This window comes from Tachyglossus aculeatus, chromosome 26, assembly GCF_015852505.1.
Source record: "Tachyglossus aculeatus isolate mTacAcu1 chromosome 26, mTacAcu1.pri, whole genome shotgun sequence".
Lineage (NCBI taxonomy): Eukaryota > Metazoa > Chordata > Mammalia > Monotremata > Tachyglossidae > Tachyglossus > Tachyglossus aculeatus.
Window position 1 is genome coordinate 18,753,638 of NC_052091.1, and position 26,512 is coordinate 18,780,149.

Here is a 26,512-nt window from a genome sequence, read left to right on the forward strand (position 1 = left end):
CAAGCGCTTACTACAGTGCTGTGCACACAGTAAGCGCTCAATAAATACGACTGAGGATGATGATGACAGTTGGCAGAGCCGGGATTTGAACCCACGGCCTCTGACTCCAAAGCCCGGGCTCTTTCCCACCGAGCCACGCTGCTTCCCTGTAAAACAGAAGCGTCCGGCCGGGCTGGAACCCTGAGTCTGGGAATGGGAACGCCACGGGATTCCGGGGAATGGCGATCAGCGCAGAGGGAGCAGCAGGGGCACAATGTCGGGATCAGCTCCCCCCCATCTTACCTCCTTCCCTTCCCCACAGCACCTGTATATCTGTATATATGTTTGTACATATTTATTACTCTATTTATTTATCTTACTTGTACATATCTATTCTATTTATTTTATTTTGTTAGTATGTTTGGTTTTGTTCTCTGTCTCCCCCTTTTAGACTGTGAGCCCACTGTTGGGTAGGGACTGTCTCTAGATGTTGCCAATTTGTACTTCCCAAGCGCTTAGTACAGTGCTCTGCACATAGTAAGCGCTCAATAAATACGATTGATGGTGATGATGATTTATTTTATTTTGTTAGTATGTTTGGTTTTGTTCTCTGTCTCCCCCTTTTAGACTGTGAGCCCACTGTTGGGTAGGGACTGTCTCTATATGTTGCCAATTTGTACTTCCCAAGCGCTTAGTACAGTGCTCTGCACATAGTAAGCGCTCAATAAATACAATTGATGGTGATGATGATTTATTTTATTTTGTTAGTATGTTTGGTTTTGTTCTCTGTCTCCCCCTTTTAGACTGTGAGCCCACTGTTGGGTAGGGACTGTCTCTATATGTTGCTAATTTGTACTTCCCAAGCGCTTAGTACAGTGCTCTGCACATAGTAAGCGCTCAATAAATGCGATTGATGATGATGATGATGATTCAGCTCAGCGGGAGAAGCAGCAAGGCCTAGCAGATTAAAGTTCGGAATGGGGAGTCGGAAGGACCTGACTCGGCCACTGGCCCGCCGGGTGACCCCGAGTCAGTCAGTCGGTCGGTCAGTCGTAGCTCAATGGCCTTTCCGTGCCTTGCACATAGTAAGCGCTCAATATTCATTCAGTGAGTCATATTTATTGAGCGCTTACTGTGTGCAGAGCACTGGACTAAGCGCTTGGGAAGGACAAGTCGGCAACATCTAGAGCCGGTCCCTACCCAACAGCGGGCTCACAGGCTAGAAGGGAGAGACGGACGACCAAACATATTAACAAAATAAAATAAAGAGAATAAATATGCACAAGTAAAATAAATAAATAGAGTAATAAAGCCATCAGTGTTATTATTCTCCGTGCCTCAGTTCCCTCATCTGTCAAATGGGGATTAAGATTGTGAGCCCCCCTGTGGGACAACCTGATCTCCTTGTAACCTCCCCGGCGCTTAGAACAGTGCTTTGCACATAGTAAACGCTTAATAAATGCCTTTATTATTATTATGATTATTATTATTATTTGGAGTCAGAGGTCACGGGTTCAAATCCCAGCCCCACCAATTGCCAGCCATGTGACTTTGGGCAAGTCACTTCACTTCTCTGGGCCTCAGTTCCCTCATCTATCAAATGGGGATTAAGATTGTGAGCCCCCCCCCGTGGGACAACCTGATCACCTTGTAACCTCCCCGCCGCTTAGAACAGTGCTTTGCACGTAGCGCTTAATAAATGCCATTATTATTATTATTATTATTATTATTTGGAGTCAGAGGTCACAGGTTCAAATCCCAGCCCCACCAATTGTCAGCTGTGTGACTTTGGGCAAGTCACTTCACTTCTCTGTGCCTCAGTTCCCTCATCTATCAAATGGGGATGAAGACTTTGAGCCCTCCGTGGAACAACCTGATCACCTTGTAACCTCCCCAGCGCTTAGAACAGTGCTTTGCACATAGTAAGCGCTTAATAAATGCCATTATTATTATTATTATTATTATTTGGAGTCAGAGGTCACGGGTTCAAATCCCAGCCCCACCAATTGTCAACTGTGTGACTTTGGGCAAGTCACTTCACTTCTCTGGGCCTCAGTTCCCTCATCTGTCAAATGGGGATGAAGACTTTGAGCCCTCCGTGGAACAACCTGATCACCTTGTAACCTCCCCAGCGCTTAGAACAGTGCTTTGCACATAGTAAGCGCTTAATAAATGCCATTATTATTATTATTATTATTATTATTATTATTATTATTATTATTATTTGGAGTCAGAGGTCACGGGTTCAAATCCCAGCCCCACCAATTGTCAGCTGTGTGACTTTGGGCAAGTCACTTCACTTCCCTGGGCCTCAGTTCCCTCATCTGTCAAGTGGGGATGAAGACTGTGAGGCCCCCGTGGAACAACCTTGTAACCTCCCCAGTGCTTAGAACAGTGCTTTGCACATAGTAAGCAATCAATGCCATCATTATTATTTATTGGGCACTTACCGTGTGCAGAGCACTGTAGTAAGCGCTTGGAAGAGTACAATACAATAAACAGACACATTCCCTGCCCACAACAAGCTTAATAATAATAATAATAATGATGATGGCATTTATTAAGCGCTTACTATGTGCAAAGCACTGTTCTAAGTGCTTACAGACCAGAGGACAAGTCAAGCCACATCACTTCTCTGGGCCTCAGTTCCCTCATCTCTAAAATGGGGGTTAAGACTGTGAGCCCCCCGTGGAACAACCTGATCACCTTGTAACCTCCCCAGCGCTTACTACAGTGCTCTGCACATAGTAAGCAATCAATGCCATCATTATTATTTATTGGGCACTTACCATGTGCAGAGCACTGTAGTAAGCTCTTGGAAGAGTACAATACAATAAACAGACACATTCCCTGCCCACAACAAGCTTAATAATAATAATAATAATGATGGCATTTATTAAGCGCTTACTATGTGCAAAGCACTGTTCTAAGCGCTTACAGACCAGAGGACAAGTCAAGCCACATCACTTCTCTGGGCCTCAGTTCCCTCATCTCTAAAATGGGGATTAAGACAGTGAGCCCCGTGTGGGACGGGGACAGCGTCCAACCCGATTTGCTTGTATTGCTTGTCATCATCATCATCAATCGTATTTATTAAGCACTTACTGTGTGCAGAGCACTTTACTAAGCGCTTGGGAAGTCCAAGTTGGCAACATCTAGTGATGGTCCCTACCCAGCAGTGGGCTCCCAGTCTAAAAGGGGGAGACGGAGAACAAAACCAAACATACCAACAAAATAAAATAAATAGAATAGATATGGACAAGTAAAATAAATAAATAGAGTAATAAATATGTATAAAGCATATATACAGGTGATATATACATTGGGCAAGTCACTTCACTTCTCTGGGCCTCAGTTACCTCCTCTGTAAAATGGGGACTAAGATGGTGAGCCCCCCGTGGGGCAACCTGGTCACCTTGTAAATTCCCCAGCGCTTAGAACAGTGCTGTGCACATAGTAAGCGCGTAATAAATGCCATCATTATTATTATTATATATACAGGCGCTTGTCCAGCGCCTGACACATAGTAAACGCTTAACAAATGCCAGCTATTAGTATTATTATTGCTATTATTAGTATCCCAAAGAACCGAACTCGGGGCCCAGGAAAGGAAAATGGTCTCTAGTGAGGCCCAGTGGGAGCCGACAAGTCCCTCCCCTTGACGTTGGACCCGCTGTCGGCTGATAAAATAATAATTGTGGTATTTGTTACCAATGTACAGACCACTGGGAGCCGACAGTCTTTTAGACTGTGAGCCCACTGTTGGGTAGGGACTGTCTCTACATGTTGCCAATTTGTACTTCCCAAGCGCTTAGTACAGTGCTCTGCACACAGTAAGCGCTCAATAAATACGATTGATGATGATGATGATGATGACAAGCCCCCCTCCTTGACGTTGGACCCGCTGTCGGCTGGTAAGGCCCTCTGGGAGCTGGTAATAATGATAATAATCACTGCGGTATTTGTTAAGCGCCTGCTTACTATACTCCAGGCACTGTACTAAGCGCTGGGCTGGATCCAAGCAAACCCGGTTGGACACAGTCCTTCCTAGGGAGCCCAGTCTTCATCCCCGTTTTCCCGATGAGACCCAGAGACGTGAAGCGACTTTCCCAAGGCCACAGAGCAGACAAGTGGCGGGGCCGGGATTCGAACCCATGACCTTGTGACTCCTCCAGTTGGCCGTGGGGCTCCGTTTGAGCCGGGACGGACGCCTGTGAGCTAGTGGGCCCATTCGGAGCGACGTTTGGGGTCGGGAGCACGCCGACGCCCCTCTCTTTTCCCGGTGCGGAAGCGGGAGGGGATGAGACCCACTCGGCAGGGGGGGAATGGCAGTGTACTGAGCGACCCGGGGCTCGGTGACGGTGGAGAGACCCGCCTGACGGGAGAGGGCAAGGAAGAAAGGGGGCTGGGGGAGAAAGTCTTGAGCACAGACAGGCAGTCAGCCAGTCCGTCGTATTTATTGAGCACTTATCGGGTGCCAAGTACAGTACAGCGTGGCTCAGTGGAAAGAGCCCGGGCTTTGGAGTCAGAGGTCAGGGGTTCGAATCCCAGCTCCGCCACTTGTCAGCTGGGTGACTTTGGGTAAGTCACTTCACTTCTCTGGGCCTCATCTGTAAAATGGGGGTTATGACTGTGAGCCCCCCGTGGGAACAGTGCTTTGCACATCATCATCATCAATCGTATTTATTGAGCGCTTACTATGTGCAGAGCACTGGACTAAGCGCTTGGGAAGCACAAATTGGCAACATCTAGAGACGGTCCCTACCCAGCAGCGGGCTCACAATCTAAAAGTCTAAAAATCTGATTTACACACTCTACTTTTTAATCCCCTTCTTCCCCCCCTTCGTAAATTATTGATTTACACACTCTAGTTTTTAATCCCCTTCTTCCCAAATTACGTTAAATCTCGCCTCCGGAGTGACTGGAAGCCTCCAGGAGGGCAGGGATCCTGTCGTCTTCTAGTGTAACCCTCCCAAGCGTTTATCATAGTGCTTTGCACACAGTAAAAACTTAAAATATTACCAAATGATTGAGATGCAGAGATGCACACGGAGTGAGAGATTGAGAAATGTGCAGAGTCAGAGACGTGGAGAGATGAAGAGATGTATATATGTTTGTACATATTTTTTACTCTATTTTATTTGTACATATCTATTCTATTTATTTTATTTTGTTAGTATGTTTGGTTTTGTTCTCTGTCTCCCCCTTTTAGACTGTGAGCCCACTGTTGGGTAGGGACTGTCTCTATATGTTGCCAATTTGTACTTCCCAAGCGCTTAGTACAGTGCTCTGCACATAGTAAGCGCTCAATAAATACGATTGATGATGATGATGATGATGATAAAAGGGGGGAGACAGAGAACAAAACCAAACGTACTAACAAAATAAAATAAATAGAATAGATATGTACAAATAAAATAAATAAATAAATGAATAAATAAATAGAGTAATAAATATGTACAAACATATATCCACATATACAGGTGCTGTGGGGAAGGGAAGGAGGTAAGATGGGGGGGATGGAGAGGGGGACGAGGGGGAGAGGAAGGAAGGGGCTCAGTCTGGGAAAGCCTCCTAAGCACATAGTAAGCGCTTAATAAATGCCATTATTATTATTATTATTATTATTATTATTATTATTATTATTATTATTACTACTAAGCTCTTGGGAGAGTCCAATAGAACAATAGAACAGACACGATCCCCGCCCAAAGGGAGCGTACAGTCCAGAGGGGCAGACATTAAACAGTCAATCAGTAATATTTATCGAATACTTACTGTGTGCCGAGCACGGTACTAAGCACTTTAGAAGAGTCCAGCAGAACAGTAGAACCATGTTCCCTTTCATTCTTCCATTCAGTCGTACTTATTGAGCGCTTACTGTGTGCAGAGCACTGTACTAAGCACTTGGGAGGTAGAGGTCGGCAACATCTAGAGACGGTCCCTACCCAACAATGGGCTCACGGTCTAGAAGAATTGTGTCCGTCCTGTTTTCCTAGTGTACTCTCCCAAGCGCCTAGTACAGTGCTCTGCACATAGTAAGCGCTCAATAAATACGATTGATTGATTAGAAGGGGGAGACTGACGACACAACAAAACACGTAGGCAGGTGTCAAAATCGTCAGAACAAATAGTCTTTTAGACTGTGAGCCCACTGTTGGGTAGGGACGGTCTCTATATGTTGCCAATTTGGACTTCCCAAGCACTTAGTACAGTGCTCTGCACATAGTAAGCGCTCAATAAATACGATTGATTGATTAGAAGGGGGAGACTGACGACACAACAAAACACGTAGGCAGGTGTCAAAATCGTCAGAACAAATAGTCTTTTAGACTGTGAGCCCACTGTCGGGTAGGGACGGTCTCTATATGTTGCCAATTTGGACTTCCCAAGCGCTTAGTACAGTGCTCTGCACATAGTAAGCGCTCAATAAATACGATTGAAAATACGATTGAAATAGAATTAAAATAATTCCCTGCCCCAAATGAGCTTACCGTGTTAAGACGTTAATATAAACAGTCAGTCAGTCGTACTCATGGAGTGTTTACTGGGTGCCGAGCACTGTACTAAGCGCTTGGGAGAGTACACTAGGAAAATAGAATGGACACAATTCCCTGCCCACAACAAGCTCACAGTCTAGAGAGGAGGACAGACAGCCACGCGAGAAGCAGCGTGGCTCAGTGGTAAGAGCCCAGGCTTGGGAGTCAGAGGTCATGGGTTCGAATCCCAGCTCCGCCACATGTCTGCTGTGTGACCTTGCGCAAGTCACTTCTCTGAGCCTCAGTTCCCTCATCTGTAAAATGGGGATTAAGACTGTGAGCCCCACGTGGGACAACCTGATCACCTTGTATCCCCCCCCCCAGCGCTTAGAACAGCGCTTTGCACATAGTAAGCGCTTAACAAATGCCATCATTATTATTATAAATATAGTCGATCGATCGTATTTATTGAGCGCTTATTGGGTGCTGAGCACTGTACTAAGTGCTTGGGAGAGTCCAGTAGAACAACAGAACTTCTAGACTGTGAGCCTGCTGTTGGATAGGGACCGTCTCTATATGTTGCCAACTCGTACTTCCCAAGCGCTTAGTACAGTGTTTTGCACATAGTAAGCGCTTAACAAATGCCATCATTATTATTATAAATATAGTCGATCGATCGTATTTATTGAGCGCTTATTGGGTACTAAGTGCTTGGGAGAGTCCAGTAGAACAATAGAACTCCTAGACTGTGAGCCCGCTGTTGGATAGGGACCGTCTCTATATGTCGCCAACTTGTACTTCCCAAGCGCTTAGTACAGTGCTTTGCACAGAGTAAGCGCTTAACAAATGCCATCATTATTATTATAAATATAGTCGATCGATCGTATTTATTGAGCGCTTATTGGGTACTAAGTGCTTGGAAGAGTCCAGTAGAACAACAGAACTCCGAGACTGTGAGCCCACTGTTGGATAGGGACCGTCGCTATATGTTGCCAACTCGTACTTCCCAAGCGCTTAGACAGTGCTTTGCACATAGTAAGCGCTTAACAAATGCTGTCATTATTATTATAAATATAGTCGATCGATAATATTTATTGAGCGCTTATTGGGTACTAAGTGCTTGGGAGAGTCCAGTAGAACAACAGAACTCCTAGACTGTGAGCCCGCTGTTGGATAGGGACCGTCTCTATATGTTGCCAACTCGTACTTCCCAAGCGCTTAGTACAGTGCTTTGCACATAGTAAGCGCTTAACAAATGCCATCCATTATTATTATAAATATAGTCGATCGATCGTATTTATTGAGTGCTTATTGGGTGCCGAGCACTGTACTAAGTGCTTGGGAGAGTCCAGTAGAACAACAGAACTTCTAGACTGTGAGCCCGCTGTTGGATAGGGACCATCTCTATATGCTGCCAACTTGTACTTCCCAAGCGCTTAGTACAGTGCTTTGCACATAGTAAGCGCTTAACAAATGCCATCATTATTATTATAAATATAGTCGATCGATCGTATTTATTGAGCGCTTACTGGGTGCCAAGCACTGTACTAAGTGCTTGGGAGAGTCCAGTAGAACAATAGAACTCCTAGACTGTGAGCCCGCCGTTGGATAGGGACCGTCTCTATATGTTGCCAGCTTGTACTTCCCAAGCGCTTAGTACAGTGCTTTGCACAGAGTAAGCACTTAACAAATGCCATCATTATTATTATAAATATAGTCGATTGATCGTATTTATTGAGCGCTTATTGGGTGCCGAGCACTGTACTAAGTGCTTGGGAGAGTCCAGTAGAACAATAGAACTTCTAGACCGTGAGCCCGCTGTTGGATAGGGACCGTCTCTATATGTCGCCAACTCATACTTCCCAAGCGCTTAGTACAGTGCTTTGCACAGAGTAAGCGCTTAACAAATGCCATCATTATTATTATATAGTCGATCGATCATATTTATTGAGCACTTTTTGGGTGCTGAGCACTGTACTAAGTGCTTGGGAGAGTCCAGTAGAACAACAGAACTTCTAGACTGTGAGCCTGCTGTTGGATAGGGACCATCTCTGTATGTTGCCAACTTGTACTTCCCAAGCGCTTAGTATAGTGTTTTGCACATAGTAAGCGCTTAACAAATGCCATCATTATTATTATATAGTCAACCGATCGTATTTATTGAGCGCTTATTGGGTACTAAGTGCTTGGGAGAGTCCAGTAGAACAACAGAACTCCTAGACTGTGAGCCCGCTGTTGGATAGTGACCGTCTCCATATGTTGCCAACTTGTACTTCCCAAGCGCTTAGTACAGTGCTTTGCACATAGTAAGCGCTTAACAAATGCCGTCATTATTTTTATAAATATAGTCGATTGATCGTATTTATTGAGCGCTTATTGGGTACTAAGTGCTTGGGAGAGTCCAGTAGAACAATAGAACTCCTAGACTGTGAGCCCGCTGTTGGATAGGGACCGTCTCTATATGTTGCCAACTTGTACTTCCCAATCGCTTAGTATAGTGTTTTGCACATAGTAAGCGCTTAATAAATGCCATCATTGTTATTATAAATATAGTCGATCGATCGTATTTATTGAGCGCTTATTGGGTACTGAGTGCTTGGGAGAATCCAGTAGAACAATAGAACTCCTAGACTGTGAGCCCACTGTTGGATAGGGACCGTCTCTATATGTTGCCAACTTGTACTCCCCAAGCGCTTAGTACAGTGCTTTGCACATAGCAAGCGCTTAACAAATGCCGTCATTATTATTATAAATATAGTCTATCGATCGTATTTATTGAGCGCTTATTGGGTGCCGAGCACTGTACTACGTGCTTGGGAGAGTCCAGTAGAACAATAGAACTCCTAGACTGTGAGCCTGCTGTTGAATAGGGACGGTCTCTATATGTTGCCAACTCGTACTTCCCAAGCGCTTAGTACAGTGCTTTGCACATAGTAAGCGCTTAACAAATGCCATCGTTATTATTATAAATATAGTCGATCGATCGTATTTATTGAGCGCTTATTGGGTACTAAGTGCTTGGGAGAGTCCAGTAGAACAATAGAACTCCTAGACTGTGAGCCCGCTGTTGGATAGGGACCGTCTCTATATGTTGCCAACTTGTACTTCCCAATCGCTTAGTATAGTGTTTTGCACATAGTAAGCGCTTAATAAATGCCATCATTATTATTATGAATATAGTCGATCGATCGTATTTATTGAGCGCTTATTGGGTACTGAGTGCTTGGGAGAATCCAGTAGAACAATAGAACTCCTAGACTGTGAGCCCACTGTTGGATTGGGACCGTCTCTATATGTTGCCAACTTGTACTCCCCAAGCGCTTAGTACAGTGCTTTGCACATAGCAAGCGCTTAACAAATGCCGTCATTATTATTATAAATATAGTCTATCGATCGTATTTATTGAGCGCTTATTGGGTGCCGAGCACTGTACTACGTGCTTGGGAGAGTCCAGTAGAACAATAGAACTCCTAGACTGTGAGCCTGCTGTTGAATAGGGACGGTCTCTATATGTTGCCAACTCGTACTTCCCAAGCGCTTAGTACAGTGCTTTGCACATAGTAAGCGCTTAACAAATGCCATCGTTATTATTATAAATATAGTCGATCGATCGTATTTATTGAGCGCTTATTGGGTACTAAGTGCTTGGGAGAGTCCAGTAGAACAATAGAACTCCTAGACTGTGAGCCCGCTGTTGGATAGGGACCGTCTCTATATGTTGCCAACTTGTACTTCCCAATCGCTTAGTATAGTGTTTTGCACATAGTAAGCGCTTAATAAATGCCATCATTATTATTATGAATATAGTCGATCGATCGTATTTATTGAGCGCTTATTGGGTACTGAGTGCTTGGGAGAATCCAGTAGAACAATAGAACTCCTAGACTGTGAGCCCACTGTTGGATTGGGACCGTCTCTATATGTTGCCAACTTGTACTCCCCAAGCGCTTAGTACAGTGGTTTGCACATAGCAAGCGCTTAACAAATGCCGTCATTATTATTATAAATATAGTCTATCGATCGTATTTATTGAGCGCTTATTGGGTGCCGAGCACTGTACTACGTGCTTGGGAGAGTCCAGTAGAACAATAGAACTCCTAGACTGTGAGCCCGCTGTTGAATAGGGACGGTCTCTATATGTTGCCAACTCGTACTTCCCAAGCGCTTAGTACAGTGCTTTGCACATAGTAAGCGCTTAACAAATGCCATCGTTATTATTATAAATATAGTCGATCGATCGTATTTATTGAGCGCTTATTGGGTACTAAGTGCTTGGGAGAGTCCAGTAGAACAGTAGAACTCCTAGACTGTGAGCCCGCTGTTGGATAGGGACCATCTCTATATGTTGCCAACTTGTACTTCCCAAGCGCTTAGACAGTGCTTTGCACATAGTAAGCGCTTAACAAATGCCGTCATTATTATTATAAATATAGTCGATCGATCATATTTATTGAGCGCTTATTGGGTACTAAGTGCTTGGGAGAGTCCAGTAGAACAATAGAACTCCTAGACTGTGAGCCCGCTGTTGGATAGGGACCGTCTCTATATGTTGCCAACTCGTACTTCCCAAGCGCTTAGTACAGTGCTTTGCACAGAGTAAGCACTTAACAAATGCCATCATTATTATTATAAATATAGTCCATCGATCATATTTATTGAGCGCTTATTGGGTACTAAGTGCTTGGGAGAGTCCAGTAGAACAATAGAACTCCAAGACTGTGAGCCCGCTGTTGGATAGGGACCGTCTCTATATGTCGCCAACTTGTACTTCCCAAGCACTTAGTACAGTGCTTTGCACAGAGTAAGCGCTTAACAAATGCCATCATTATTATTATATAGTCGATCAATCGTATTTATTTAGTGCTTATTGGGTACTAAGTGCTTGGGAGAGTCCAGTAGAACAACAGAACTTCTAGACTGTGAGCCCGCTGTTGGATAGGGACCGTCTCTATATGTCGCCAACTCGTACTTCCCAAGCGCTTAGTACAGTGCTTTGCACAGAGTAAGCGCTTAACAAATGCCATCATTATTATTATATAGTCGATCGATCATATTTATTGAGCACTTTTTGGGTGCTGAGCACTGTACTAAGTGCTTGGGAGAGTCCAGTAGAACAACAGAACTTCTAGACTGTGAGCCTGCTGTTGGATAGGGACCATCTCTATATGTTGACAACTTGTACTTCCCAAGCGCTTAGTATAGTGTTTTGCACATAGTAAGTGCTTAACAAATGCCATCATTATTATTGTAAATATAGTCGATCGATCGTATTTATTGAGCGCTTATTGGGTACTAAGTGCTTGGGAGAGTCCAGTAGAAGAACAGAACTCCTAGACTGTGAGCCCGCTGTTGGATAGTGACCGTCTCTATTTGTTGCCAACTTGTACATCCCAAGCGCTTAGTACAGTGCTTTGCACATAGTAAGCGCTTAACAAATGCCGTCATTATTTTTATAAATATAGTCAATCGATCGTATTTATTGAGCGCTTATTGGGTACTAAGTGCTTGGGAGAGTCCAGTAGAACAATAGAACTCCTAGACTGTGAGCCTGCTGTTGGATAGGGACCGTGTCTATATGTTGCCAACTTGTACTTCCCAATCGCTTAGTATAGTATTTTGCACATAGTAAGCGCTTAATAAATGCCATCATTATTATTATAAATATAGTTGATCGATCGTATTTATTGAGCGCTTATTGGGTACTAAGTGCTTGGGAGAATCCAGTAGAACAATAGAACTCCTAGACTGTGAGCCCACTGTTGGATAGGGACCGTCTCTATATGTTGCCAACTTGTACGCCCCAAGCGCTTAGTACAGTGCTTTGCACATAGCAAGCGCTTAACAAATGCCGTCATTATTATTATAAATATAGTCTATCGATCATATTTATTGAGCGCTTATTGTGTCACTTCTAAATTTCTACTTGGGTCTCACTCGCTGATTCTCGGCACAACAATTGGGTACTAAATGCTTGGGAGAGTCCAGTAGAACAATAGAACTCCTAGACTGTGAGCCTGCTGTTGGATAGGGACCGTCTCTATATGTTGCCAACTTGTACTTCCCAAGCGCTTAGTACAGTGCTTTGCACAGAGTAAGCGCTTAACAAATGCTGTCATTATTATTATAAATATAGTCGATCGATCGTATTTGTTGATCGCTTATTGGGTACTAAGTGCTTGGGAGAGTCCAGTAGAACAACAGAACTTCTAGACTGTGAGCCCGCTGTTGGATAGGGACCGTCTCTATATGTTGCCAGCTTGTACTTCCCAAGCGCTTAGTACAGTGCTTTGCACATAGTAAGCGCTTAACAAATGCCATCATTATTATTACAAATATAGTCGATCGATCGTATTTATTGAGCGCTTATTGAATACTAAGTGCTTGGGAGAGTCCAGTAGAACAGTAGAACTCCTAGACTGTGAGCCCACTGTTGGATAGGGACCGTCTCTATATGTTGCCAACTCGTACTTCCCAAGCGCTTAGTACAGTGCTTTGCACATAGTAAGCGCTTAACAAATGCCATCATTATTATTATAAATATAGTCGATTGATCGTATTTTTTGAGCGCTTATTGGGTACTAAGTGCTTGGGAGAGTCCAGTAGAACAACAGAACTCCTAGACTGTGAGCCCGCTGTGGGATAGTGACCGTCTCTATATGTCGCCAACTTGTACTTCCCAAGCGCTTAGTACAGTGCTTTGCACATAGAAAGCGCTTAACAAATGCCGTCATTATTTTTATAAATGTAGTCGATCGTATTTATTGAGCGCTTATTGGATACTAAGTGCTTGGGAGAGTCCAGTAGAACAATAGAACTCCTAGACTGTGAGCCCGCTGTTGGATAGGGACCGTCTCTATATGTTGCCAACTTGTACTTCCCAATCGCTTAGTATAGTGTTTTGCACATAGTAAGTGCTTAACAAATGCCGTCATTATTATTATAAATATAGTCGATCGATCATATTTATTGAGCGCTTATTGGGTACTAAGTGCTTGGGAGAGTCCAGTAGAACAACAGAACTCCTAGACTTTGAGCCCGCTGTTGGATAGGGACCGTCTCTATATGTTGCCAACTTGTACTTCCCAATCGCTTAGTATAGTGTTTTGCACATAGTAAGCGCTTAACAAATGCCGTCATTATTATTATAAATATAGTCGATCGATCATATTTATTGAGCGCTTATTGGGTACTAAGTGCTTGGGAGAGTCCAGTAGAACAACAGAACTCCTAGACTTTGAGCCCGCTGTTGGATAGGGACCGTCTCTATATGTTGCCAACTTAATAAATGCTATCATTATGATTATTTTAATAAATACGACTGAATGAATGAATAGAACCGACACCTTCCCTGCCCACCACGGGCTTCCAGTCTAGAGGGGGCAAACCAGAGCAGGCCTCAGCGGGCCGCCGTAGAGGAGGCGGGGGCTCAGGCGGTCGTGGGCCTTAAACGGTTCCTCTCGTTCGTCCGCCGCAGGTACTCTTAGTGTTTGCCAAAGAAGATAATCAGAGTAACGGGTTCTGCCTGGCCTGTGAGAAGGCGGGGTTCACGTGCACGGTGGCCAGAAGCCCTCAGTCCGCGCTGGAATGTTTTCTGGACAAGCACCACGAGATCGTCGTCATCGACCACCGGCATACGAGGCAGTTGGATGCGGAAGCGCTGTGCAGGTGCGGGGGCGGCCCGGCTGGCGGGATATCTGTCCCCAGTGGGATTCGCGGTCGAAACGGGCGGGAGAACGGGTATCAAATTCCCACTCGACAGAGGAGGACACCGAGGCCCAGAGAAAAACAAAAATTGTGGCATTTTTCATTCAATTGTACTGAGCGCGTACTTGGCGCTTGGGAAGTACAAGTCGGCGGTCCGTGTCTATTCTGCTTAATTTATTCTGTTAATATGTTTTGTTCTGCCGTCCGTCTCCTAGACTGCGAGCCCGCTGTCGGGTCGGGACCGTCTCTAGGTGTTGCCAACTTGGACTTCCCAAGCGCTCTGCACACAGCAAGCGCTCAATAAATCATCATCAATCGTATTTATTGAGCGCTTACTATGGGCAGAGCACTGGACTAAGCGCTCGGGAAGTACAAATTGGCAACATTTAGAGACAGTCCCTACCCAACGGTGGGCTCACAGTCGAAAAGGGGGAGACAGAGAACAAAACCAAACATACTAACAGAATAAAAGAAATAGAATAGATATGTACAAATAAATTAAATAAATAAATAAATAGAGTAAAAAAATATGTACAAACATATGTACATATATACAGGTGCTGTGGGGAAGGGAGGGTGGTAAGATGGGGGGATGGAGAGGGGGATGAGGGGGAGAGGAAGGAAGGGGCCCAGTCTGGGAAGGCCTCCTGGAGGAGGTGAGCTCTCAGCAGGGCCTAAATACGATTGATTGATTGATTGATTGATTGACCTGGATTCTAATCGTGGCTCTAATCGCGGGAGGAGAGGGCGAGGGGATGGACAGCCTGGAAGCCGAGAGGGAGGAGTGTTTGCACTTACAATATATTTATGCACTTCGAATGGGTCCAGCGCCGTACTAAGTGCTGGGCTAGATAGAGCACGGGCCTGGGAAGGTCCTGGGTTCTAATCCTGCCTCCACCCCGCGCCTGCTGAGCGAAGTGGACAGAACCACTCCCTTCTCTGGGCCTCAGTTACCTCGTCTGGAAAAGGGGGACTGAGACCGTGAGCCCCGTGTGGGAGAGGGACCGCGTCCAACCTGATTTGTTTGTATCCACCCCAGCGCTCAGTACAGTGGCTGGCACATAGTAGGCACTTTGCAAAGACCATTATTATTCCTGTTACGGTATTATCAGGTCCAAATGGGGCTCATGGTCTAAGGAGGAGGGAGAACAGGTGTTGAATCTCCACTCTCCAGATGAGGGAATTAAGTCCCAGGGAAAAGAAGTGACTTGCCCAAGGTTCATTCGTTCATTTATTCCTTGACTCATTCATTCATGTTCACTGAGCGCTTACTGTGTGCAGAGCACTGTACTAAGCGCTTGAGAGAGTCAGAAGCAGCGTGGCTCACTGGAAAGAGCACGGGCTTGGGAGTCAGAGGTCACGGGTTCAAATCCCGGCTCCGCCAATTGTCAGCTGTGGGACTTGGGGCAAGTCACTTCACTTCTCCGGGCCTCAGTTCCCTCATCTGTAAAATGGGGATTAAGACTGTGAGCCCCCCGTGGGACAACCTGATCACCTTGTAACCTCCCCGGCGCTCAGAACGGTGCTTTGCACATGGTAAGTGCTTAATAAATGCCATTATTATTAGTAGTATTACAATATAACAATAAACATACACGTTCCTTGCCCACAAGTTTAAATTATTGAGCAATGACCGCGTGTGCAGAGCACTGTACGAAGTGCTTGGGAGGGGAAAGGACAAGACAACAAGAAACAGAGACATTAGGTCCCACAGCAGACAACTGGCAGGCCCGGGATTAGAACCCAGGTCCTTCTGACTCCCAGCCCGGGCTCTGTCCTCAAGGTCACGCCATTTCTGAACGAAAAATCCTGTCAGCATGTTGGATAAGAGCGTTTGGACAACACATGCTTGCCACAAGGTTTGTTTTTAAGGTTGGATCAGTCATTCGTTCAGTCGTATTTATTGAGCGCTTACTTTGGGCAGAACGCTGTACTGAGCGCTTGGCAAAGTACAGTACAACGTGGTATAAAATGGCCCGGCCCTGCCCTGTCTCTTTCGAGCCTCCCTCTTGGCATCCCGATCAGTGGCTCGTTGCAAGTCAATCAGTAGTAATTCCTGAGCCCCTACTATGTGCAGAGCCTTGTACTTAGCGTTAGGGCGTGTTCAGGAAAAGAAATTACCTCCCCTCGAAGAATTTACAATCTAATGTTGGGCTTATCCTCCTCTTTGCTACTTAGGGCACCATGTCCTGGGAGCTTTGGGGAATTCTGCAAAACTACCTTAGCCGCTATTTGAAGGTCATTTTGGTTGGAATTTTAAGGCGATCTCCCTTTCTATTTTAAGGTCCATCCGAACAACAAAATCCTCAGAAAACACGGTAATTGTCGGTGTAGTTCGAAGGTAAATGGCCCGTCTCTTTACTTTAAGCGGGGGAAGTCTGGAAGAAAATAACTTCAGTCGATCGGTGGATGGTATCTGAGTGCTTACCGTGTGCAGAGCGGTTAGTCGTCTTTATTGAGAGCTTATTCATCATCAATCGTATTTATTGAGCGCTTACTGTGTGCAGAGCACTGTACTAAGCGCTTGGGGAGTACAAATTGGCAACATATAGAGACAGTCCCTACCCAACAGTGGGCTCACAGTCTAAAAGACTGTCTTATTGTGGGCAGAGCACTATATTAGGCGCTTGGGAGAGGGCGACAGAACAATAAACAGACACATACCCTGCCCACTATTAGTTTACAGTCTAGAAGGGGAGAGAGACATTAATAGAAGTAAATAAATCACAGGAATCTGCACAAGTGCTCTGGGGCTGGGAGAGGGGGGAGAACAAAGGGAGCAAATCCGTGGACGCAGAAGGGAGTGGGAGAAGAGGAAAAGAGGGCTTAGTCCAGGAAGGCCTCTTGGAGATGTGCCTTCAGTAAGGCTTTGAAGAAGGCGGGAAAGTCATTGTCTGTTGGATATGAGGAGGTAGGATTGTAGTAGGAGAGATGCGAGGTGAGGTAGGAGAATTGAAAGTTTTAAAGCCGATGGTGAGGAGTTTCTGTTCGAGGCGGAGTAGATGGACAACCTCTGGAGGTTCAAGAGGAATGGGGAAACACGGACCAAACGGTTTTGTAGAAAAACGACCCGGGCAGCAGAGTGAAGTATGGACTGGAGTGGGGAGAGACGGGAGGCAGGGAGGTTAGCAAGGAGGCTGATGCAGAAGTCAAGGCGGGACAGGATAACTAATTGGATTAACGTGCTAGTAGTTTGGATGGAGAGGAGAGGGCGGATTTTAGCCATATCGTGAAGGTCGATCTGACAGGATTTAGTGGTGGATTGACTCTGTGGCTTAAATGAGAGAGTCAAGGGTAAAGCTTGTGAGACAGGAAGGATGGTGGGGCCATCTACAGTGACGGGAAAATCAGAGGGAGGACTGGATTTGGGTGGGAAGATAAGTTCTGTTTTGGACATGTTAAGTTTGAGATGTGGAGAGGGCATCCAAGTAGAGATGTCTTGAAGGTGCGGGAAATGCGAGACTGTAGAGAGAGAGAAATCAGAGGTGGAGGTGGAGATTTGGGTATCGTAGGCATAGAGGTTGAAGCCATGGGACCGATTGAGTTCTCCCAGGGAGTGGGGGTAGATGAAGAATAAGACTCAGAAATGAACTTGGAGGGACCACCACAGTCGGGGTGGGAGGCAAAGGAGGAGCCTGTGAAAGAGACGGAGAATGAGCGGCCCGAGGAATGGGAGGAGAACCAGGAGGGGCCAGTGTCAGCGAAGCCGAGGCTGGACACTGTTTCCATCAGTGTCGAAGGCAGCTGAGAGGTCGAGAAGGAGTAGGATGGAGTAGAGGCCCTTGGATTTAGTAAGAAGGAGATCACAGGTGACCTGAGCACTGTACTGAGCGCTTGGGGCGGTGTCATCAGCAGCATCAACGCTACTTATTGAGCGCTTACTGTGTGCCGAGCACTGTTCTAAGTGCCTGGAAGAGTACAGTAACACAGACTTGGAAGACTCGTTCCTTGCCCACAGTGAACTTGTAGTCTAGAGGGGGAGAGAGAATCAGGCAGTCAATCAGTCGATGATAGTTATTGGTTTGCCGTGGTTAAACCAGGAGTCTCGGGGAGTGGGAATAAGGCCCGTAGTGCCGGAGTTGGTGAGGAGGACAGCTGACTGCCTACCCATTGACCTCTGACCTCTTGAATTCTGGTTGTTTTTTCCAGGGGAGAGCGGGAAGAAGCCTCCGTGATGCCTCTGCTTGTGGCCGGCTTTACCCGGGTGGGTACCAACCTCCCCGGACGAAAGGCGGGATCCGTCTGCGAGAGCCTGCGTCGTGTCACTAGTTGGTTTTATTTTTTGGTTTGAAATGGTATTTGTTCCGCGTTTACTGTGTGTGAAGCGCTGTTCTTAGCTCTTAGTTAGGAGCTCGCGGCCAAGTAGGAGGGAGAATTGGGATTGAATCCCTATTTTGCAGACGAGGAAGCTAATAATAATAATAACCGTGGCCTTTGTTAAGCGCTTACTGTGTGCCAGGCACCGTACTAACAGCTGAGGTCCGGAGAAGTGAACTGACTTACCCTTGGTCATACAGCAGGTGAGAGGCAGAGTCAGGATTAGAACCCATTATTTTATTTATTTTATTTGCACTTATTTATTCTATTTATTTTTGTTAATATGTTTTGTTTCGTTGTCTGTCTCCCCCTTCTAGACTGTGAGCCAGCTGTTGGGTAGGGACCATCTCTATGTGTTGCCAACTTGTACTGCCCAAGTGCTTAGCACAGTGCTCGGCACACAGTAAGCGCTCAATAAATACGATTGATCGAATGAATGAATGAAAAACCCAGGTCCTCTGGTTCCCGGGCCCAAAGCTCTATCCACTAGGCAACGCTGCTTTCCCTTGATGGCCACATGCCCTACGGGGATGTGAAGTTGGGCTAGTTGGGAGTCAGTCGGTCACTCAGATTTATTGAGCGCTTGCTGTGTGCAGAGCACTGTACTAAGCGCTTGGGGAGGACAATAGGACAGTAAACAGACGCATTTTCTGCCCACAGCAAGCTTACATTCTGGGGGGGATGAGTCCAGAATCGGGGTGGGGACAGGGAGAGAAAAGAGGCCCAATTTTTTCTTCTTTTTTTCCCATCCCTCAGTTTAAAGAAAACGTTGGGTGTTTTCTGTGGTCAGCTCTGGCCGAGTCAAGTCCCTCACCTAGCCCGGGCTGTTAACAGTTCCACGTCACTGCAGTGTTCATTGTCCTGTGAACAGAGCACAGACCTCGGTGTCAGAAGGACCTGGGTTCATTCATTCAGTCAGTCAGTCGTATTTACTGAGCGCTTACTGTGTGCAGAGCACTGAGCGCTTGGGAAGTACAAGTTGGCAACACGTAGAGGCGGTCCCTACCCAACAACGGGCTCACAGTCTAGAATGGGGAGACAGTCAACAAAACAAAACATATTAACAAAATAAAATAAATAGAATAGTAGATACGTGCAAGTAAAATAGAGTAATAGATCTGTACAAACATATACAGGTGCTGTGGGGAGGGGAAGGAGGTAGGGCTATGGGGAGGGGGAGAGGAAGGAGGGGGCTCAGTGTGGGAAGGCCTCCTGGAGGAGGTGAGCTCTCAGTAGGGCTTTGAAGGGAGGAAGAGAGCTAGCTTGGCGGATGGGCGGAGGGAGGGCATTCCGGGCCAGGGGGAGGACGGGGGCTGGGGGTCGATGGCGGGACAGGCGAGAGCGAGGTACGGTGAGGAGATTAGCAGCGGAGGGTGCGGGCTGGGCTGGAGAAGGAGAGAAGGGAGGTGAGGTAGGAGGGGGCGAGGGGATGGACAGCCTTGAAGCCCAGGGGTGAGGAGTTTCTGCCTGATGTGCAGATTGATTGGTAGCCACTGGAGATTTTGAGGAGGGGAGTGACATGCCCAGAGCGTTTCTGCACAGAGATGATCCGGGCAGCAGCGTGATGGTTCTGTCCTGGCTCGGCTTGTCTGCTGTGTGACCTTGGGCAAGTCACATCGCTCCTCTGGGCCTCAGCTCCCTCATCTGTAAAACGGGGGCCGAGGCTGTGAGCCCTATGCGGAACGGGGACTGTGTTCCACCTGATTAACTTGTACCCACCCCGGCGCCCGGCACGTAGTAACCACTTCACAAATCCCAGAAAAGCAAAAGTTCCTCTCAGGGTTTTCCCCTGGGAGGCAGCCATTCCACGGGGGAAGAAATCCCAGCCATCAACTGAAACAAAAAACAAAGAGCAGAAATCGGCCTCAAGGTTACCCCAGCTGATGCGGTTCAGGTGCCAAGCTAAAGGCCCCTCTAGCCTTTAGCCTGGCAGACGTGCCCAGCCCGACTGTCCAGCCGTCTTCTCTCAGTCCCTAAAAAGCCCGCTCTTACACTGAGGTCGTGACCCAATAGGTACTGGGGAAGTTTCCATCATCATTATTAATAGTAGTAGAAGTAGTAACATCATTAATATTATTCATTCCATCATTCAGTTATATGTATTGACCGCTTACTGTGTGCAGAGCACTATACTAAGCGCTTGGGAGAGTACACTATAACAACAAGCAGACACGTTCCCCGCCCATAAAGAGCTGACAGTCTAAAGTGGGGAGATAGACATTGATAGAAATAAATTACAGATGTGTACATAAGTGCTATGGGGCTGGGAAAGGGGTTAGCAATATAATTTACTAATTATATTAGTAAATAATAGTAATAATATTATAATAATAATATTATTATTATAATAATAATAGTACTAATAATAATTAGTAATAATAATAATGGCATTTATTAAGCACTTACTAATGGCACATAGTAAGCGCTTAACAAATACCAACATTATTATTATTATTACTAGGTGCAAAGCACTGTTCTAAGCGCTGGGGAGGTTACAAGGCGATCAGGTTGTCCACGGGGGGCTCACAGTCTTCATCCCCATTTTACAGATGAGGTCACTGAGGCCCAGAGAAGTGAAGTGACTTGCCCAGAGTCCCACAGCTGACAAGTGGCGGAGCCGGGATTTGAACCCATGACCTCTGACTCCAAAGCCTGGGCTCTTTCCGCTGATTCACGGTGCTTCTCTGTTGTATTCATTCATTCAGTCGTATTTATTGAGCGCTTACTGTGTGCAGAGCACTGGACTAAGCGCTTGGATTGGTTAGGCTCTTACTATGTGCCAGGCACCATTTTGAGCGCTGGGGGAATATTGTACTATTATTAATATTAATGTTATAGTACAATGTAATAATAATTATAATGGGACTTGTTAAGGGCTTACTATGGGCCAGGCACTGTACTAAGCGCAGAGAAGCAGCATGGCGTAATGGATAGAGCCCAGGCCTAGTAATCAGAAGATCATGGGTTCTAATCCCACCTCTGTCCCTTGTCTGCTGGGTGGCCTTGGGGAAGTCACTTCACTTCTCTGGGCCTCAGACACCTCATCTGTAAAATGGGCCTTGAGACTCGGAGCCCCACGTGGGATAGGGACTGTGTCCAACCCGATTTGCGCTCAGTACAGCGCCTGGCACATAGTAAGCACTTAACAAATGCTACAATTAGTAATGTTAGAGGAGCAGCGTGGCTCAGTGGAGAAGAGCACGGGCTTTGGAGTCAGAGGTCATGGGTTCGAGTCCCGACTCCGCCACATGTCTGCTGTGTGACCTTGGGCAAGTCACTTAACTTCTCTGAGCCTCAGTTCCCTCATCTGTAAAATGGGGATGAAGACTGTGAGCCCCACGTGGAACAACTTGATCACCTTGTATCCCCCCCCAGCGCTTAGAACAGTGTTCTGCACATAGTAAGTGCTTAACAAATGCCATTATCATTATTATTATTATTATTATGTACTATTAAGCACTGGGGTCATGTCTTATCTTGTCTTATGCCACCGAGTCATCTCCGGCCCGTAGCGAGAGCAGTGCCCAGCGCTTAGAACAGTGCTTTGCACAGAGTAAGCGCTTAATGCCATTATTATTATTATTATTATTATCATTATTATTATTATTATTATTATCTCTCCCAGAACGCCCTGCCTCCATCTGCAGTCGTCCTGGTAGCGGATCCAAAGGCACTGGGGTAGATGTGAGTTAATCAGGTTGGACATAATGTCATGAAAAGGATCCCCATTGCATTTCCCTACCCACATTTCCGATGTTGCTCCCTGGTTCCCGTTTTCAAGTTTGTGTTCAACCTGATGAACTCGTGTCCGCTGCGGTGCCGAGAACAGAGCTCGGCACCCAGTAAGCGCCTAACTCGCACCCCGATTATCATCATTATTATCATTTCAACACGCCCCTCGACTGAGTCGATGTTTTCCAAGCTCGAAAGTAGTTAAACGAAGGCCTACCGCAGAGCATTCGACGTGGGAACGTTTTGCTCTGAGGAATCGGCGAATTCCCCCTCCCCGTTTCCCCGAGGGCCTTCCCGCTCCCGGCTTTGCTCCGGTTTCTCTCCGGCTCCTCCGTCCCTGCCGAGACTCGGAGCCTCTTTTGTCTGTTTGTTTGTGACACGTTTTCATGTTTCATCACTCCTGCTGGGTCCGTCTCCAATCCCTCCTTCCCACTGCAACTCCTAGATTGCAAGCCCCGTTGGGGACAGGGGACCAGCGTGTAATTCCCACCTGTGTGCTTGTTCTCCCGCCTCTTACACCAGTCCTCACAGTAAGGGCTACGGCGATAAATTGTATTATTAGTATTTTAAGGCCAACTTCAGGGTCCAAAACAAGCCGACTCTGAAGAGAAGATGCTTGGGGAACGTCAAGGCTGCTGTGGTTTGTGCCTTCCTCTGTTAGAAGAACCGGAAAAGCGGCGTGGCCCAGTGGCTAGAGCCCAGGTTTGGGAGTCAGAAGGACCCGGGATCCAATTCCAGCAAGTCACTTCGCTTCCCTGGGATTCAATTCCCTCATCTGGAAAATAGGGGAATAAAAATAATTAGGGTATTTGATAAGCACTTTCTACATTGCAGGCACTGTACTAAGCGCCGGGATGGATTCCCGCACGGGGCCCTCAGTCTCAGCCCCCATTTTGCAGTGAGGTAACTGAGGCCCGGGGAAGCGAAGTGACTTGCCCAAGGTCACACAGCAGACGTGGTCGTGGGTTCTAATCCTGCTGCTGCCGCTTGTCAGCCCGGTGGCTAGAGCCCAGGCTTGGGAGTCAGAAGGACCCGGGATCCAATTCCAGCTCCGCCAATTGTCTGTTGCGTGACCTTGAGCAAGTCACTTCGCTTCCCTGGGATTCAATTCCCTCATCTGGAAAATAGGGGGATAAAAATAATTATGGTATTTGATAAGCACTTTCTACATTCCAGGCACTGTACTAAGCGCCGGGATGGATTCCCACACGGGGCCCTCAGTCTCAGCCCCCATTTTGCAGTGAGGTAACTGAGGCCCGGGGAAGCGAAGTGACTTGCCCAAGGTCACACAGCAGACGTGGTCGTGGGTTCTAATCCTGCTGCTGCCGCTTGTCAGCCCGGTGGCGAGAGCCCGGGCTTGGGAGTCAGAAGGACCCGGGATCCAATTCCAGCTCCGCCACTTGTCTGTTGCGTGACCTTGGGCAAGTCACTTCGCTTCCCTGGGATTCAGTTCCCTCATCTGGAAAATAGGGGGATAAAAATAATTGTGGTATTTGATAAGCACTTTCTACATTCCAGGCACTGTACTAAGCGCCGGGATGGATTCCCACACGGGGCCCTCAGTCTCAGCCCCCATTTTGCAGTGAGGTAACTGAGGCCCGGGGAAGCGAAGTGACTTGCCCAAGGTCACACAGCAGACATTTGGTTGTGGGTTCTAATCCTGCTGCTGCCGCTTGTCAGCCAGGTGGCGAGAGCCCGGGCTTGGGCGTCAGAGGTTGTGGGTTCCAATCCTGCTGCTGCCACTTGTCAGGTGGGTGACCTTGGGCAAGTCACTTCGCTTCTCTGGGCCTCAGTTCCCTCATCTGTAGAATGAGGATGAAGTCTGTGAGCCCCCCGTGGGACAATCTGATTGCCTTGTAAGCGCTTAACAAATGCCATCGTTATTATTATTATTATTATTATTATTATTGTTATCATTATTATTATTATTATTATGTGGCAGAGCCAGGAATAGAGCCCTGGTCCTTCTGGTTCCCGGGCCCGGGCTCTGGTCACTATGCCGTGCTGCTTCCGATTAAGACCGTGAGCCTTGTGTGGGATGAGGACAGTGTCCGACCTGATTAGCATGTATCTACCCCAGCGCTTAGTACACTGCCCGACACATAGTAAGTGCTTAACAAAAACTGTAAAGAAAACAATAAAAAAGCAAACCAGAAGGCCCAGCCCCGTAGCCAACCTGGGTGAAGCCTCCCATTCCCTTATGGGTGTTTCCATGGTAACCGCGCCCCACTTCCACTATGGGATTCCCTCCGGCCCTGAGTGCGAGGGTCTGATGGGAATATCGTCCTCCATCCCCCCCAAATAATAATGATGACATTAATAATTTTTAGACTGTGAGCCCACTGTTGGGTAGGGACCGTCTCTATATGTTGCCAACTTGTACTTCCCCAGCGCTTAGTCCAGTGCCCTGCACGCAGTAAGCGCTCAATAAATGCGATTGATGACGATGATGATGATAATTGTGGTATTTGTTGAGTCCTGTACGCCTCGAAGTGTGCCTGCCTCAGAAGGAGAGGCATTTCTACTGACAACGGACGATCTGAAAAGATCAGCGAAGCAGCGTGGCTCGGGGGAAAGAGCCCGGGCTTTGGAGTCCGAGGTCGTGGGTTCAAATCCCGGCTCCGCCAATTGTCAGCCGTGTGACTTTGGGCAAGTCACTTCACTTCTCTGGGCCTCAGTTCCCTCATCTGTAAAATGGGGATGATGATGATGATGATGATGGCATCTGTTAAGCGCTTACTATGTGCAAAGCACTGTTCTAAGCGCTGGGGGGGCTACAATGTGATCAAGTTGTCCCACGTGGGGCTCACAGTCTTAATCCCCATTTTTACAGATGAGGGAACTGAGGCCCAGAGAAGTGAAGTGACTTGCCCAAGGTCACACAGCAGACTTGTAGGGGAGCCGGCATTCGAACCCACGACCTCTGACTCCAAAGCCCGGGCTCTTTCCACTGAGCCACGCTGCTTCCCTAAGACTGAGCCCCACGTGGGACAACCTGATCACCCTGTATCCCCCAGCGCTTAGAAGAGTGCTTTGCGCATAGTAAGCGCTTAACAAATATGAGCATTATTGTTATTATTTCTAAACTGTGAGCCCACTGTTGGGTAGGGACCGTCTCTATATGTTGCCAACTTGGACTTCCCAAGCGCCTAGTACAGTGCCCTGCACACAGTAAGCGCTCAATTAATACAATTGATTGATTGATTATTATTATTATGGGCCAGGCACGATTGATTGATCGATTGATTGATTGTTATTATGGGCCAGTCACTGTAATAAGTGCTGGAGTGGATTCAAGCAAATCAGTTGGACATAATCCCTCTCCCACATGGGGCTCACAGTCTTCATCCCCATTTCACAGATGAGGGAACTGTGGCCTAGGGGATGAAAGTGACTTGCCCAGGGTCACCCAGCGGATAGGCGGCGGAGTCAGGATTAGAACCCAGGTCCTTCGGACCCCCAGGCCCAGGTTCCGTCCACTGCGCCGCCGTGTTTCTTCTCTGCTTCTCTAAAACACCAAACATCTCTCGGAGAGTGAAGTGGGACCTCGCGGAGTGTTTTTTTGTTTTCTTAAGCTCCCCTGCCATTTTGCCTGGAAAAACGTTGCCAGATTTTAAACAGCATCTTCTCAATCAAGTCATATTTTTTGAGCATTTATTTGTGTGCAGAGCACTGAACTAAGCACTTGGGAGAATACAGTATAACAGTGTAACAGAGTTGGAAGACGCAGTCCCTGGCCACAACAAGCAATCGGTTGTATTTATTGAGCGCTTACTGTGTGCAGAGCACTGTACAGTGCTCTGCACACAGTAAGCGCTCAATAAATACGATTGATGATGATGCTAAAGCGCTTGGGGGAGGACACTATGACCGCTCCCTGCCCACAACGAGTCTAGAAGGGGAGAAAACGTGTTGGAAAACCAATTTATCAGAGGTAGCCTGTAAGCTCGTCATTTATCGTTATATTGTCCTCTCCCAAGCGCTTAGTACAGCGCTCTGCGCACAGTAAGAACTCAATAAATACGAGGGAATAAACAAATGAAGTTCTTGAGCACTTACTCTGGGCCGAGCACTTTTCCTAGCACTTGGGAGAGAACATTCATTCATTCATTCATTCATTCATTCAATCATACTTATTGAGCGCTTACTGTGTGCAGAGCACCATACTAAGCGTTTGGGGAGTACAAGTTGGCAACGTAGTCCAGTGCTCCGCACACAGTAAGCACTCAATAAATACGATTGAATGAATGAATGAATAGGAACCGTCTCTATATGTTGCCGACTTGTACTTCCCAAGCGCT

General features: G+C 46.8%; 1 protein-coding gene across 1 annotated transcript in view; it reads left to right on the plus strand.

The window, feature by feature from the left end:
* Positions 1-26,512, plus strand: part of PDE8A (phosphodiesterase 8A) — a 223,458-nt gene that overhangs the window by 133,229 nt on the left and 63,717 nt on the right. The window contains exons 4-6 of the mRNA XM_038767010.1: positions 13,933-14,123; positions 16,447-16,503; positions 18,312-18,366. Coding sequence (XP_038622938.1) covers positions 13,933-14,123; positions 16,447-16,503; positions 18,312-18,366 — 303 coding nt within the window. The remainder of the gene's footprint in view (positions 1-13,932; positions 14,124-16,446; positions 16,504-18,311; positions 18,367-26,512) is intronic.